This window comes from Tympanuchus pallidicinctus, unplaced genomic scaffold (genome assembly GCF_026119805.1).
Source record: "Tympanuchus pallidicinctus isolate F22 unplaced genomic scaffold, pur_lepc_1.0 scaffold1, whole genome shotgun sequence".
Taxonomy (NCBI): Eukaryota; Metazoa; Chordata; class Aves; order Galliformes; family Phasianidae; genus Tympanuchus; species Tympanuchus pallidicinctus.
The window spans coordinates 5,253,357-5,269,329 of record NW_026294618.1 but is presented as its reverse complement, the minus strand read 5'-3'; the positions used below and the strand labels follow the sequence as shown (position 1 = coordinate 5,269,329).

Below are 15,973 nucleotides of genomic sequence, written 5' to 3'. Positions count from 1 at the left end.
AGGAATCCAGAGAATGCAGAGTCAGTGAGGTTGGAAGAGAGCTCTAACACCATCAAGTCCAACTGCCAACCCATCATCACCACGCACGCTCACAGAATCATGGAATCATCAAGGCTGCAAGAGAGCTCTGAGATCATCAAGTCCACCTGCTGGCCCATCATCAATACTACCCACTACCCATGTCCCTGAGGGCCACATCTCCATGCTAAGCATCAGGTCATGACCTGCACCTCACCCTCGCTCAGATGCTGGCCCTCACTGCAGGCACTTGTTGAGATGGCCTTCTCCATTTTGCAGACAGCCCCTGACAGGACCCAGCAGCAAGCACACACACAGGCTCTTCATTCAGCACTCGGCAGCTTGGACCAAACTGGTGGTTTTCTGCTTCTCAGTGGTTTATTTTGGTGGGGTGAGAGAGGATTATTATTTTTATATAAGGTCTGTATTGAAGCTCTTTTGGCCAAGTTCCTTAGCACCACTTGGCCAGCCTCCTCTGTTACCTATATGCCTGTAACAACTTTCTATATCCACAGTAGCCACTAACATCAAAATAAATCAATGCACAAAGGCAGTCCTGACCTTGACTTCACACACACGCACACCACGAGCTGCTGTTGCCCTCCTCAGTCACAGTGCCTTGCAAATGAAACAGGAGAAAGGGCTGCAGCTTTCTTATACAGCTTGCTTCTCCACGATAATGCTTAATGTATCCTAAAAGCACATCTGTCCACCCTAATGATGGCACTTGCAGAAACGCTCTAAAATGGAGGCTGGCAATTTTCTATCCTCACAAGCACTGGAAAGTGAGCCCTCAGCAGTAACAACCTGCAACGAGGCCAAAGCAGCGAGCTCAGAAACTGCAGCCTTGGGAGCAGGAAGGCACCCATGGCCAAGGCTCCTTGGCAGCCAAAGCAGGATGGCTCCCTGCAGCATCCTTTGGCATGCTGCTCACCACGGCAGCATTGTATTGGATGGAGCCAGGCTGGAATTCAGCTCAGTTACTAAGCTGATGCTCATTTCAATGGTCACAGCAGTTGGCATTAGTTGTAGTGGATTTGTTTTCAGATTAAGAGAAAAAAAAAGGGGGGGGATAAAGCAAAGATACCTGAAATGACAGCAATTTTCCATGACCCGTGCTCCTCCTTGGCTATTCTTTCTGCCTCCTCCATGAGTAGCATGCCAAATCCCTGTAGTAGAAGAAAAAAACCAAGAATATAAGTTCTGTAAAAACAGAAAGCATGAGGCAAGGTCAGACTGCAAGCATCAGAACAATTCCAGGAGACTTCTTATGAACAAGCCCAGGAATGACCAAAATCTTAGTGGAGGAAAAGCACTGTACAGAGACATGCTAATGCTGAAGTTCACAGTGCAGCTTTCTCACCACTGGTTTGGGTTTTTTGTTTCTTTATTAATTGTGAAATTATTCACAGGCAGTTCCAGTGCCTGACAGCTTCTCAGGGGCAGAGGCAGAACGAAATTAAACCCTGTGACAGCCAAGTTAGCACTGAGCAGGTCTGTCCTGTTCAAATTACCAAACAACAGTTGTGCCATCACCCATCCTGACAGTTGTCTTGCTATACCTGGGTTTCTATTTGGGAATTAAACAAATCCAGAGCACGGACATTGAATGCAGTTGCATACGCTCATGAACTGCAAGTCTGACATCAGTTGCAATGGATGTGGCCACACCATGGCACCTTGTGGCAGAGCCAGAGAGCTGCTGTTGGTTTTTCTGATATAACCAGTGGCCTTTCATGATAACCACTGGCCTTTCCAATATAACCGTTGGTTTTTCTGATGTAATCATTGACCCTTCTGACATAACCATTGTTCTTTCCAATACAACCACTGACTTTCTGATACAACCACTAACATTTCTGATACTACCACTGGCCTTTTGATACAACCATGGGCATTTCTGATACAACCATTGGCTTTCTGGTACCATCACTGCCTTGTTGCCTCATAGCTGTTATTTTCACCGCCCTCCAGGAGCTGTTACCATCTACAGGACCCACCTGGGGCCATCTTCAAAACCTGCACCACGTGCCTTCTGCAGACCACACCACTCTCCGGAGCTCAGGGCACAACCACGAGGCTCAGCTCATAGAATGGAAGATGCCAAAGCAAAAGGAATTGCAGAAGACCACGTTAATATTCTGGATCAGATCCATGCCTCTATTTACGTTCGGAAATCTTGCACAGCATGAGCACTACTGCCATCAAAACAACGCTTCGAAACAAGGGAATAGCCTTTCCACTCTATTTAACTTAACTTAGTTGTCCTATATATCTGGGGATAATTGATTGGATTAATTCACTTCTAACATTAGGATGCAGGAATTACACTCAGCTCTTTGTTCATCTGTTTTCCTGACAAAATGTACAGACTCGGGCTGCGCTGAAACTGAAGCGGATGCGATTTAATTCAAAAAGCACTTAACACTTACAGGCATTTTTAAGTAATACACTGAAATCTTCTGAAGTGCTGTTCTAATCAGAAATTGTCCCCACAACTGCAAAGAACTCTTTCTGCTTAATGTCCCGACAACCGACTATTGCAAACGAACAGTGCGCCGTGTACCGTGACATTCCAACTTCCAGCCTATTTTAATGTTCATAGTTGGCAACTTCTTTTTAAATTATTCTCTAATACTTTGGATGGCCAGGTTTCCCTTCCAAAATTTTGAACTGTTAGCCATTTTACAGTAGATGCCTTCGCTATTCCCTTATTAATTATTGTTTTTAAACAGTCTCTGCCTCACGGCTAAACGTCATCAGCATCTAGCCGAACTGCATCTTAATGCACATATACTCAGGGAATGATTAATAAATACAAGGAAGTTAATTTAAAACATCAGCCTTGAGCAGTTCTGGCACAGAGGACAAACCGATTGCTTTTTTAAAAGCTCACTCAAAAGGTTCAACATCTACCAGGGCAAAATGTAATTCCCATTTTTGCTCACTGCAAGCCACAGCATGTTATACTCCGCAGAGGCATAATGTGCAATTTTCATACGGCTCGCTGTGAGGAATTAGAAACACAGCTTTCCAGTCCATTCTTCACATGCTTTTAAGATACAGACGAAATGGCCTCACAAGTGGCTCTGAAGCAAAAATAAACCATCGGGCATCACTAAGAGGCTTTACTCAAAAGCCTCTCCAAACCACCTGCACCAGGAAACATCTCGGAACCAAAGCTGAATTTCTTCTGTTTCAGTAATAGGGATTATAGATTTCTTTTGTTCAATAAATGGTTCCTTGAAAGAAAACTGGGCAGGCCTCAAAACTGCTCACCTTCCCATCTGCAACTGCTTCAGGCTTCAGAAGTGAAATTTCTCTACTGAACAAGACCCATTTTAGAAGGAAATACACCCACACAGTGGACACGTCCCCTTTGCTTTACTTTTGCAGTGAAGTCTGATGTACAGTACAGGATATCAAAGGAAACACGCTTCAGAACCAGGGACGCTCGAAAGCCAAATGAGCAGCAGCATAGATGGGCTCTCGCACTGTACAGACATAAGGCAGACAGTTTTCAGCCATGCTTTTTTTTTGTCAGAGCAGTAGCAACTGCCTGAACACTATCACAGCAGCAAAACCTCAGAAGCAGCAGGATTTCAGCACGTGAAATGCAAAAAGGGGCTCAAATTCAATTGCATTTTTATTACAGAATCACAGCACTGCAGGGGTTGGAAGGGACCTCAAGAGATCGAGTCCTATCCCTGCTAAAGCAGCTCCCTACAATAGGTCACACAGATCAGCGTCCAGACAAGTCTTTAAGAACACCACAGGAGACTCCACTGCCTCTCTGGGCAGCCTGTGCCAGTGCTGCATCACCCTTACTGTAAAGAAATTCTTCCACGTTTGTACAGAACTTCCTATGTACAAGTCTCAGGCCATTGCTCCTTGTTCTATTGCTACACACCACCAGGAAGTACCTGGCCTCATCCATTTGCCTCCCACCTCCCTTTAGATATTTACAAGCATTGGTCAGATCCCCCTCTCAGTCTTCTTTTCCCCAAGCTGAACAGTCCCAGGTTACTCAGCCTTTCCTCATACGGAGATGCTCCAGGCCCTTCATCGTCTTTGTGGCCCTGAACTGGACTTCTTCTGGGAGATCCCTGTCTTTTTTCAACTGGGGGGCCAAGAACTGGATGCAGTAGTCCAGATGTGGCGTCCTCAGGGCAGAATAAAGGAGGAGGATCACCTTCCTTGCTCTGCTGGCCATGCTCTTTTTTTAATGCACCCCAGGATGCCATTGGTCTTCTTGGACACGAGGGCACACTGCTGGCTCGTGGCAAACATGCAGTTCGCCAGGATCCCAGGTCCTTCTCTGTAGAGCTCCTCCCCAGCAGGTCATCCCCCAGCCTGTACTGGTGCATGTGCTTATTCCTCCACTGGTGCAAGACTCTACATTTGCTCTTGTTAAACCTCATCAGGCTCCTCCCTGCCCAACTCTCCAGTCTGCCCAGGCCGTGTTGAATGGCAGCACAGCCTTCAGGTGTGTCAGTCAATCCTCCCAGCTTTGTATCATCAGCAAACTTGCTGAAGGTGGACTCTGTCCGTTCACCCAGGTCATCAGCGAAGATGCTGAACAAGACCAGTGCTGACCCCTGGGGAACAGCCTCCAACCAGACTCCGCACTGCTGATGACAACCCTCTGAGCTCTGCCAGCTCTCAATCCACCTCACCATCCACTCATGTATCCCACATTTTCTAAGTTTCATAACAAGGATGTTATGAGAGCATCAAACACCTTGCTGAAGTGAAGGTGCACAACATCCACTGCCCTCCTCCCTTCTATCCAGTCAGTGAGGACATCATAGAGAGCTACTAGGCTGATCAAGCACAACTTCCCCATGGTGAATTCATATCAACTAGTCTTGATAACCTTCTCTTCCAACTGCTTGGAGATGGAGAAGCAGACGATAATCCAAACAATGAATGAAGGTCCTTCTCCAATTATACTGGAAGTAGTGGGGAGGAGCAGGACGTACAGATGAAAAATAAAGATGGTTTGAGGTACCTGGTGCTGAAATTTGGAAGGATCCCGACTGCTCACTGGGACCACGCTCCCATACACGTGCAGCTCCCTCACAATGGAAACACCTCCCTTCAGCTCAGGTCTGAAGGATTCTTCTGAGCACTTTCGCAGTCGTAGGAGGCCAATGAGAATGTCCTGCTCTGGGTCTTCATAGGACAGGAAGGTCTCCCAGCCACCATTAGCCACATAATCTCTTCTAATTAATTCAATCTGGTCAAAGAGAAGAAGTAATGAAGAATATGAAGAAGAAAAACCTGTTAAAATACCTAAGCAACATGTTGAAAAGGCAAAAAACAATTTTGTGTACTATTATGATTCAGAGAAAACATGAAGTGCTTTCTTAGAGGCCAATTTAATTCTAGATGGATTTTAGCAATACTGGGTAAGAACTGATATTCCTGTAGTCATATTAAAGACATGGACTACTTTAATAGAAATGTATTTATCAGTGGGACTGAACTAGCCTTCAATGCCTATTTGCATGCTTTCCAGAAAGGCTGGTAACCCACATGGCCATCTGTTGGTAAGTCAGCAATCTAAAACCAGGTTTTTTAAGATACTGGAGCTTCTGCAACTCTTTCCAGTAACCAAGGGATTGCTATAATTGAATTTCCATTGTAAAGACAAATTAACTAATGTAGAGTGAGTAGCGTTGCATTTGCCCTCATCAGACCTGCTTTTAGGGCCATGTCTTTGCTGCTTTGCAAAAGAAAAGACTTGAGGTGTCTGTGAAGCAGCCAACTTACCAAGTATCAATTGGTTCCTTCCAGCAAACACACTGGATGTAACTACAAGTGCAAACTGCAATAGGAGTGGATCTGAAACGGTGTTGAGCACCTACTGAGTTCCAGAATTCCTTGCAACACATCATAAATTACACAAGTACCTTCTATAGAATCTGCAGGAATCTCCTTCAGATGGAGACACCAAACCCACCCCAACAGGTACCCTGAAAGCTGACCAGTTCTGATAGTTATCTAGATAAAGGCAGTACTGAAGATCACAACAAGTGGAAGGGAAAAGCAAGGTGAGGGCTGACTGACTGTGGAGAATACAATATAGATCATGCTTGGGTAGAAGAAATTGGTACTGCAGAGCACCTAGACGCTATAAAGAATAACTGATGGAGAAGGGAGCAGAAAGAAGGGAAAAAACTTCTTTTGAGACACTAAGGAGCAGCCCCAGGACCCAAGAAACTACAGAAGTTCAGACTCAGAGCAACATGAGACCTGATCCAATCTCACACAATGGTAGTTGCATTTCTTTGTAGTAGAGTTCTCACTCAGTTAATTTGATGTATCCTGTCGCTGATGATAATAAAGGCACATCTGTGGTGACATGATGAGTCACTCCATTCGTGCTCTGAATTGAGCTGCTGTAGCTGGAATACATACCCATCCTTGCTGCAGGGGCTCCCTTGCCCACCTGCAACATCCAGCTGCTAAGCAGATGAACATTCCTTCACACATTGCCCATCAGATGAGCAGTAGCAGCTCCCACCTAGCCTGCAGGATTGAGGACCTGATGACCCCACAGTACATGTTTGGGGTTTTCCAGTTCTAGTTCACCCCTAGAACTAAGCACCCATTAATGTATGGTGTACAGTAGTGTGCTCATGGAAGGTGCTTTCTAAACTTATGTGAAAGGCATCAGGGCCCCGCGCTTCCCATTGCTTTCTAAGCAGGGAATGATCGGAGAGTTTGCTTCAAAAACCAACCCATGAGCAAAACTAAAACCATCACATCACTATGGCACCATCACTTTGAGACACTCCTTCAACTTTAGGAATTCAAATGTGAATGGCCAATACCAGTGGATGTCCCGTGCATAAGGGTGACGCTGGTGTATCCAACAGTTACTCCCTGATGATGCACACAGAATTGATCACAGAATCCTTAGAGTTGGAAGGGACCTCTGAAAGCCATCCAGTCCAACTCCCCTGCAATGAACAGGGATACCACAGCTTGATCAGGTTGCCCAGGGTCTGATTCAGCTTTACTCTGAAAGTCTCCAGGAACAGGACATCAACCACATCACTGGGCAACCTGTTCCAGTGCCTCACCACCCTCACTGTAAAATACTTTTTCCTTATTTCTTGTTCTGTCACCACAGACCCTGCTAAAGAGTCTGTCCCCTCCATTTCTGTAGTTCTGCTTTAGACACTGACAGGTTGCTCTCAGGTCACCTTGCAGCCTTCTCTTCTCCATGCTGCACAGCCCCAGCTCTCTCAACCTGTCTTCATAGGAGAGCTGTTCCATCCCTGGGATCATTTTTGTGCCACTCCTCTGGATGCACTCCAACAGCTCTACATCTCTCCTGCACTGAGGACTGCACATCTGGACGCAGTGCTCCAGGTGAGGCTTCACAGCACAGAGCAGAGGGGCAGGATCACCTCCCTCACCCTGCTGGCCACGCTGCTTTGCATGCAGCCCAAGATACAGTTGGCCTTCTGGGCTGTGAGGACACAGTACTGGCTCACATCCAGCTTTCCATCCACCAGTACCCCTAGGTCTCTTTTAGCAGGGCTGCACTCAATCCTTTCATCCCCCAGGTTGTGTTGGCAATAGAGGTTGCCTCGACCCGGGTGCAAGATCTTGCATTTGGATTTGTTGAACCTCATGAAGTGCGAGATCCCTGTGTACATCTCGCCACTGCTCTTCCCAGCACTACTATAAAAACTCAAGCAAAGGATCTCTGTGTTTCTTCTACAAATCCCTTAATACACGGAAACCCATGAATTAAAGATTTGTTTACAGAAAAGCCATAAGGGATCCTGTCTCCTGCCTGCTCTGCTCCATGACAAAGCCCGGGTGAAGGCAACTGGTAATTAAATCCCGTACTGACTACGGAAGCAGGGCTCATTTCGACACTGACGTACAGCTCATGGGGTAAGAGCCCAAACAGATGTCAGCCAACATGCCAAATTCTCTGCAAGCACAACTACGCTCCAGCTTACTGAGGACAGCTGGCACAGGCTGATCCAGGTCTGCTGGTGTGCACCTAATGCCACGAGGAAAATGGAAACATACAGGGAAATGGGAGAGCACGAGGGTTTTTAAGAACCAGGTTCTGCTGTTCAAGTCATATGGGGAACTTGCTGAGGAAAAGCACCGCAACTCAATGCTTGTTTCCAAAAACAAAGCAGAAAATGTCATATTGAGAGTTCACAATGGCAAGACTGGAAAACTTTTGATTTCTCCTGAGAGCAAGCTCAAAAAAAAACCAAACAAACAGAAAACGTGGCTTGGTTGCTAGCTTTTCAGTAGTGCCCAGATGCCCTGGCCCATCCAAAAGGCTCTGGTAGGCAAAAGTGAACCAAGCCTATAGGAACCTCCACCAGCAGGCTTTGCATCACGTGCATCGTATAGCACACAACATGAACTGAGAATCAGAGAAGTCCTTACTCAATCAAATCTTTTGTATTCCCCACACAATTCCCCTCAAAGAGGTTGGAGTGATCATGAGATGGTCAAAACCTTTTTCTTCTGAGATAGATACTGGTTGAAACGTGGCCAAAGTCAGCCTCCAGGGCTGGGTCACCTCCAGGTTGGCTGGTAGATATGGACATCCACCATATTCAATACACAGACTTTTCACAGAATCACAGAATGGTTTGTGTTGGAAGGGACCTCAAGGATCATGAAGCTCCAACCTCCCTGCCACATGCAGGGCCACCAACCTCCACATTTCATACCAGCCCAGGCTGCCCAGGGCCCCATCCAACCTGGCCTTGAACACCTCCAGGGATGGGATATCCATTGGTAGACTGCCAAACTTACCTTGAGAAATAAAGGGAAAACCCAACTGCAGATTACACTCAACCTAAAAGAGCTCTAAAATCTGCCTTGCTCTCACTCTACACGAAGATCATTATCTTAATAAAGAAAAAAAAAACATGTTTTGCAGAAACAGTAGCTTCTACCTGTTACAGATACAAACCTATATGAGTGTTAAAGCAGGAAGTGTTACTGCCTCTTGCCCTTCAAAAACTGCCAGTCCAACATCTCTTTACAGTGACAATTCACCAGAGCACTTTTACAGCTATTACACAGAGCTGCACAGCTTTGACCACTCTGAGAGCAAGCAAGTACCTTCCAATGCTATGGAGAAATGCCACTAATTGAAAAGGGAGCTCAGAGACAGCTCTGTAAATGAGCAGCTATGGGCAAGTAATCTACTCCAAATTGATTTATTTTTTTCTTTCAAAGACTTTCAAAAGCAGACACACCATCACCATTACAAAAATACATACAGCCTACTGATCCTTAGCAGAAAGAAGCTGCATAAAGTGCAACTAATTATAGGAAACAATTAATTCATTTTTGTTCTGACATGATAGCCTCTCTTATCAAGAAGATGTGTTGTTTACTTACAAAGCCAAGAAAACATCATACCTTGTCATTAGTCTATAGCTCATGAAAAATTACACCATTTCCAGAATATTTCTCTTGCTTGCTGTCATGACAAATTTTGCTATGACTACATAATGACATCCTCCTGCCACTCGGATAGGTGAGCTTAACAAAGGGAATATTCAACTTAACACTGCTTTGAAAACCCTATGATAACCTATTTGCTAACTATTCAAGAAATGTACAGTTCAGATCACTGATGAAAACAGGCATCTTTGGAAGATATTCTGTGAAGTGGCCACAGATCAGATAAGTGGAAGAGAGCAGAAAGGCTGAATGGCCTATGTACAAATGAGTCTGCACAGCCTCAGTTCTTACAAAAGTTGGTAAGAACAAGATAATTTATCAGGGATCATTATACACTTCCATGCTGCATTGATTGGCCACAGCATACATATCTATATACATATACATATCTAGGTAATGGCCTTAAGTTGTGCCACAAGAGGTACAGGTTGGATATTAGGAAACATTTCTTCTCCAAAAGAGCAGTGGTGCAGTGGCACAGCTGCCCAGGGGAGGTGGTGGGGTCACCAAACATGGAGGTGCTCCAGAACCATGGGGATGTGGCACTGAGGGATGTGGGCAGTGGGCATGGTGGGGTGGGCTGGGTTGGACCTGGGGATCTGAGAGGTCTTTTCCAACCTGAATGACTGTACTCTGTGGATCCCAAGCCAATGTGATCTTAGAAAGCTCATCCCCTTGAGTCCAATACATGGCCGTGGACATCCTAACCACTTTCCAGAAGGATAGATCCCTTCTTGTAATTAGAGACACAGAATTGGTTTCCCGAATTGGATATTTGAAATTCAGCAGCACATATTTTCCTTTCTATAAAACAAGCACAGTAATCTTTATGTGGGCTATTTTAGGAAGGAAAAACACAGCATATGTGTCATATGCTAAATGGATCTACTCAGAAATATATACGTACACGTGCAGAAGTGGATTTATACACGCACTGTTTGCCTACATAAACACAGCCTTCCCACAAGAGGCTGTGAATTCATCTTGCTAAATATTCATTCCTGCTCAGTATGCATGTACAGTGGTTTTGGTACATTCTAAATCTTTTGTTGTTGTTGTTGTTTTTAAATGAGGGGGGAGAAAAGGGAAGGTTGAAAAGCAAAAGAAAGAGTTGTAGTGCAAATACTCAAATAACTGGTGACTACAGTCAGTTTGTTGAACATGGTGGTCCATAAATTTCAGCACGTGACAGCACTTAAAGAAAAGACATCCAAACATGCTGAGAAAATAAATGGAAAATTGGATCCAACTACAAAGGCAAACCACAGGAATGGATGTGCAACAAATGGGTCCCAACACCTCAAACGCACATAAAAAATTGTGTCTGAAGCAAGCTCCTAGAAAGGAGACAAAACCTACCTGATATGGTCTCACTTTATGGTGAATTTCTTGAATTCCAACCTCTCTTGTCCTTACATCACGACACTTGGAAAAGAAAAGGAAAGAAACACAAAGAACAAATACATTAGGCTCTGAAATGCACAGGTTTCCAGCCACCCATTGGGCTCAAAATTAAGCTGAAATAGTATGTAGTTACAAAGATGAATTTGAAATGAAAATGCTCACCAATCCGACCCTAATACACCTTGGAAAGAGCTCTTAATGCTAAAAGGAAAGACATGCTGGTAAAAAATAACTTCACTAAGCAACCATCATGGATCATGAGGAAATGCACCCTTTGATTCACAACTACTAGGGTATGGAGGGGAAGTCGACATGAACAAAAGAACAGAGAAAAGTTTTGGCATAATTCATTTTTACCCTACATTTGAAAGGTGCAACATCGACAAATTTATGCTAAGGTGTTAAAGTCTTTAAATAATGCTTTTGCTATTTTCAACAAGCCTATTATTGCTCTTAAATGATCACATGAGAACTGGTGTAGAGGTCCTACCCAAGTCTAATGCTAATCTGGTTTCCACAGTGCCAGATTCACAAATGCTTGGGACTAACAAAAGAGAAAATAAAGACAACCAAAATCTTTCTTCCTTTAGAAGTCAGGCAGAAGAGGAGAAAAGCCTCCAAGCTCAGTGCTTCTGAGATGGATTATATCTTGCATGAGCTTTTGTACATCTCAGCAGAACCAGTGGAAGCTGAGTAATTTGGCAGCCACTCACATCAGTGAACAGTTGTGACAGCCTAAGCAGTCCTACTGCAAAGACCAAAACGCGTGCATGCCTTAGCAGGTTTATCCTAACATCCAAAGCCAAGGTTAATCCAACTCTTGTCAGCAGTACTTTTACTCAAAGCAGCTGTTTCAAAGGCTTGCTCACTCCACAGGTGCTGCAGCACTTGAAGACAACCTTGGCCACCGGGCTGTAATCATTCTATCAGCAATGAGGCCTCCCCCGCTGCGTACTTCCAAAAGCCAGACTTTGAGACAGGAACAGAGCGTGTGAAAATCCAGTTCCACAGAAATGCAGGATACCCAGCACAAGCACAGCCCTATCTCATGCCTCGTTCTTCTCTGAATGCTTTTGAATTCCATTGTCAACAGAAGATAACTATCTCCCAAATAGCAGGAAAAGAAGCGCGGTTGTTATTGTGGGCTACGGTGAAACTGGGATTCACTGGACTACCAGGATGCTAGAGCAGACAAACTCTTCTCTGCTTTATGACTTTTGACTACACAAACAGCACGGTAAGATTGAACACTTCATGAGGAACCTCAGGACAACATATTCTGGGAAGATGTTCTAAAACTCAGTGTCTCAATCCAACGTTCGTGTATCTCCAGTTGCACCCAGTGGCCGAGCACCCTGCACCTCCACCAAAGCTGCTCATGAGTAACTCCTTTCCAGCATTCACAGACACCAGTTGTGGTGTTGGCATAACTGATCCCCACCCCTTAAACAAACTCATTAAGCCATATCCCAAAGATGGGATAAGCCAGAACTGCCACAGCCAGCTCAGCTCCGCTAGGGAGCCTACGAATATTGAATTCCCAAAGGTCCTTGCCTTGGCCTTCTCTATTTTCCCAAGCTCAGGGATGAAAGGACAAAGCATATTTATCGCTTTCTCCTCCAATACAAGAAAATCACAACAGTGCCTTATATTTCAAGCTGTATTGCAGCAGACTGCTCTCTCACTCCACCAGCTGCAGTGTTTCTGCCTCACTAAATTAAAATCTATAATCATCTGCACAGCAGCAATTTTTTACAGATTTGGTTCTTCTAACAGCGAAGACTGCCAGCTTGACAAGCCCTTAATGGGTCAGCTCCGTTACTGGGCTCAGCTGAGGGCCATAGATCAGATATTCCTGCTTCTCCAGCTGGTCTTGATCAAGTTCAAATGAAATGATGTGGTTTTAGCACCAAACCCAGGAAGGGTTCACTAGTAGCCCTAAAGAGTTCAATTGAAAAGGCTTTGCTGCAGCAGGGAGGTTGTCTCCCCTGCCTGGTTTAGAAGTGAAAAGCCAGCAGGAGGGATGGGAGCTTTTGTGGACAGCAAAGCTCTCTGCCAAATCTTGGCCTGCTACTGGAGAGAGATTGTGAGGAATGATTTAAGGAGGAAGTCCAGGGCAGCAGGTTAGGAGAGATTAAGTAGATAAAGAAAGCCCAGCAGGAAGGAAGACACTGCAGTTTATTTGCTGATCTTTTGCACTGCAGCTGCAAGATCCAAGTGAGATGGAAAAGGCAGTAAGGACTATCCACATTAAACACCAATCATATGGTTCAGCAGCACAAGTTTATGTGGAGCTATTAAGAGATGAAGCTTTTATTGTCGCTTCTTCAGTATCCTTTGTATTTAAGCAAAAAGGATTAAAGGCTACATCTGCAAAAACTGTCATTACTGCACTGTCCCACACCGCTCCTTCACTTGTTTTGTTGATGGGTTTTTTCCCCCAAACTATTCCATCCCCCATGCCCCAATTGGAATTACACAAAATCTAACTCGCTCAGTAGCCCCAGAAGCACATATGGCCACACATCTGGATTTGGCTTTCAGTTCCCTCCTCGCAAAGCCAAGTTCTCACTATAGAATAGGTCGCCCCATTCTTGCCTCTTTCCCATTCCGTTGGATGTAGGAATGCCTTAAAAACCTCTCTAAGGAAAGGTGAGACAGAAGGAGGGAGCACTCCGTCACATCACAGATGCATGGAACTGCTGCAATGAGGATCTGCCTCTGCACCAGGACACCAAAGCAATGAAAGCCTTTTGGAACAGTCAGAGGGAGCACAGGGTTTGTGTGATGCTCTGTCTGTCAAGCTGGCTGTCCCAAGAAAAGGCAGAGACTGGACATAACTTTACTGGAGGTTACAGGACTTGCAAAGTGTGGCTGATGATGGGTTTTGGAGAGAGGTTCAACCAGCAAGCGGTGTCAGAGCAGGCAATGCGGGGTACTGTGAATGCTGACTGCCTCAGCAACCTCCTGAGAAAAATCAAGGCTGAGTACACCTACCAGCCTCTGACTTCAAAGATAAATGCACTTCCTTCTTCCCCTCCTTCTCCCCATCCCTGCTCGTATTTTTATTTGACCTTAGAAATATCAGGAATATCAAGTCTCATTTGTTTGCGCTGAAATGTCTCTTGGAAGATTTGTCTGGCCTCAGACTAAGAGCTTTTCTTCCAATTGTTCAGTCAAGTAAGTGCATGCGTGGGAAAAAGAAATGAAGGAGAAATTCTAATAGCATAAATTAAAAATAAATCCTTCTCTCTAGCTTAAAAGGTTTCCTCCTGTAAAAAAAAAAATAGAATATTACAAACTATTACCAAGAGCCTTCAGAGACAGGCAAGTTTTAGTCCAGCTTTACTGAAATATCAAGGTGTTTTGTTTTGTTTTGTTTTAAAAACTGCTGGCAGATTGTTCTAATTCAGCAATAAAACTGGCTCCTATTGTGTCTTCTGATCACTTCTCAAAAGTGATATTACTTTGTGTGATGTCACCAAGCAGCTCTGCCCAAATACTGATTGACAAACACCTTACCTGTGTCCCAAGATCTTTCATCCTGGCCAAGGCAAGCTCCCTCAGGTTCCCATGCTCCACTCCAGAGCTCACCAGTGGCATTGGGATGTCTCTGTGTATTAAAGGAAAACAAAACAACCTCAAGCAACTGCATTAGGAGACTTTCACCATAAAGCACCATTATGGTCACCTAGGCCAAGATCCCAAATAGCAGAGCACAGAACTTATCTGAATTACATTTGTTTCAAGTCTTTGGTTGAACAAGAAATAACACAGGGGAAAATTAACTGAAAGCAGGAAGAAAATGGAGGGAGAAAGCTTAGTAAAAAAGACTGAGGACAAAAGTAGGCTTTTACAATCCTGAGAAATAGGTTATTATTTTGCCTTTAGCTCTTCACTAAGGGAAAAAAAAAAAGATCTTCCAGCCCATGCCTAGCATAGGTCTCAAGATCAGTCACTCTTCATGGCGCCTTCTGCTGAAGATCAGCAACTGGGAACCAGACTGCATCTTTCTGAGCTCTATGACTGTAAGGGAAAGTTCATCAGAATTACAACATGTTTATATTGGGAAGCTTGAAAGAGAGAGTTCTGTTGAATCGATGATTGGCAGCAAAGTCCAGCCAGAAAGCCTACAGTCTGCCTGTGGGAACGTAAATCAGTGGGTCAGCAAATGGCAAGACCCTCTCTTCGAGCTCTCCAAGGGAGGTTCTAAAATGAAATTGGAAAGGAACAGCAGATTTGGCTTCTCCACTGCCTTCACTGTCAGACTGTACTTCTGGGAAACAGAGGATTTATGCAACCAAATAAAGCTGAAAAAGAAGCATGACAATTAATAGGACATCCCAACCATGCTCCCCTTCTGTCTAATGCAGTTTTCCACAGCAACTGCAAACCCTTCTTCTTCCCCTTCCTGCTGAAGCTCCACCGTGGCACTTCTGATAAAACACCACCCAACTGCACGACTAAATACTTCTGATCCTCTACAGAGAAACAAGGACTGTACACATGTGAAAGTCTTTCAGTAAGTTATACAGCAGGTTGGTCTTAAAATGTGGCTTATATACATTTCTTGGTCAGTATTCCTCCTCTCGTTCTTTTGAATATTTTCACAGTCAAAGAAAAGAACAGAGTATCACAAAAACACGCAGAGAATGGGATGGTTCAGGGAATTGGTAATGTAATTAGCTTAATCCATCTTGGTTCAGTAGTGATTGAAACTCATCACCATCTAGCAGCTGTCTGATGACCTCTGTAAAACGTATTAATTGATCTATTCAGTTCCTTGAGGACTTGCATTCAAATCATTAACAATTACTGGTTTTGGCATCAGCTGTATAAAATGAAAAGGTCTTCAAGGGTCCTAAAGGCTTCATCTTTGTGCTGCTTTAGTTTGCAGAAGTGTGAGACACTTGGCAAGGGGGCAAGAAAAGGAAAATTTTCCAATACCATCAAGAATGCAAACAAAGTGCTTCAGACTCCAGGGATCTCCTCTCATGTCAGCACAGGATCATGCACCCATGACGGTTGGAAAAGACCTCTGAGATCCCCAAGTCCAACAACAACCCACCCCCCCACCATGCCC

General features: G+C 44.5%; 1 protein-coding gene across 2 annotated transcripts in view; it reads right to left on the bottom strand.

Moving 5' to 3' along the window:
• The window catches only part of ELP3 (elongator acetyltransferase complex subunit 3), an 84,887-nt gene that overhangs the window by 17,964 nt on the left and 50,950 nt on the right, over window positions 1-15,973 (bottom strand). For both annotated transcript variants that reach the window (XM_052692405.1, XM_052692415.1), the window contains 4 exons: window positions 14,413-14,503; window positions 10,846-10,911; window positions 5,030-5,257; window positions 1,106-1,187 (listed from right to left, as the gene is read on the bottom strand). In XM_052692405.1, the coding sequence (XP_052548365.1) occupies window positions 1,106-1,187; window positions 5,030-5,257; window positions 10,846-10,911; window positions 14,413-14,503 (467 nt within the window). The remainder of the gene's footprint in view (window positions 1-1,105; window positions 1,188-5,029; window positions 5,258-10,845; window positions 10,912-14,412; window positions 14,504-15,973) is intronic.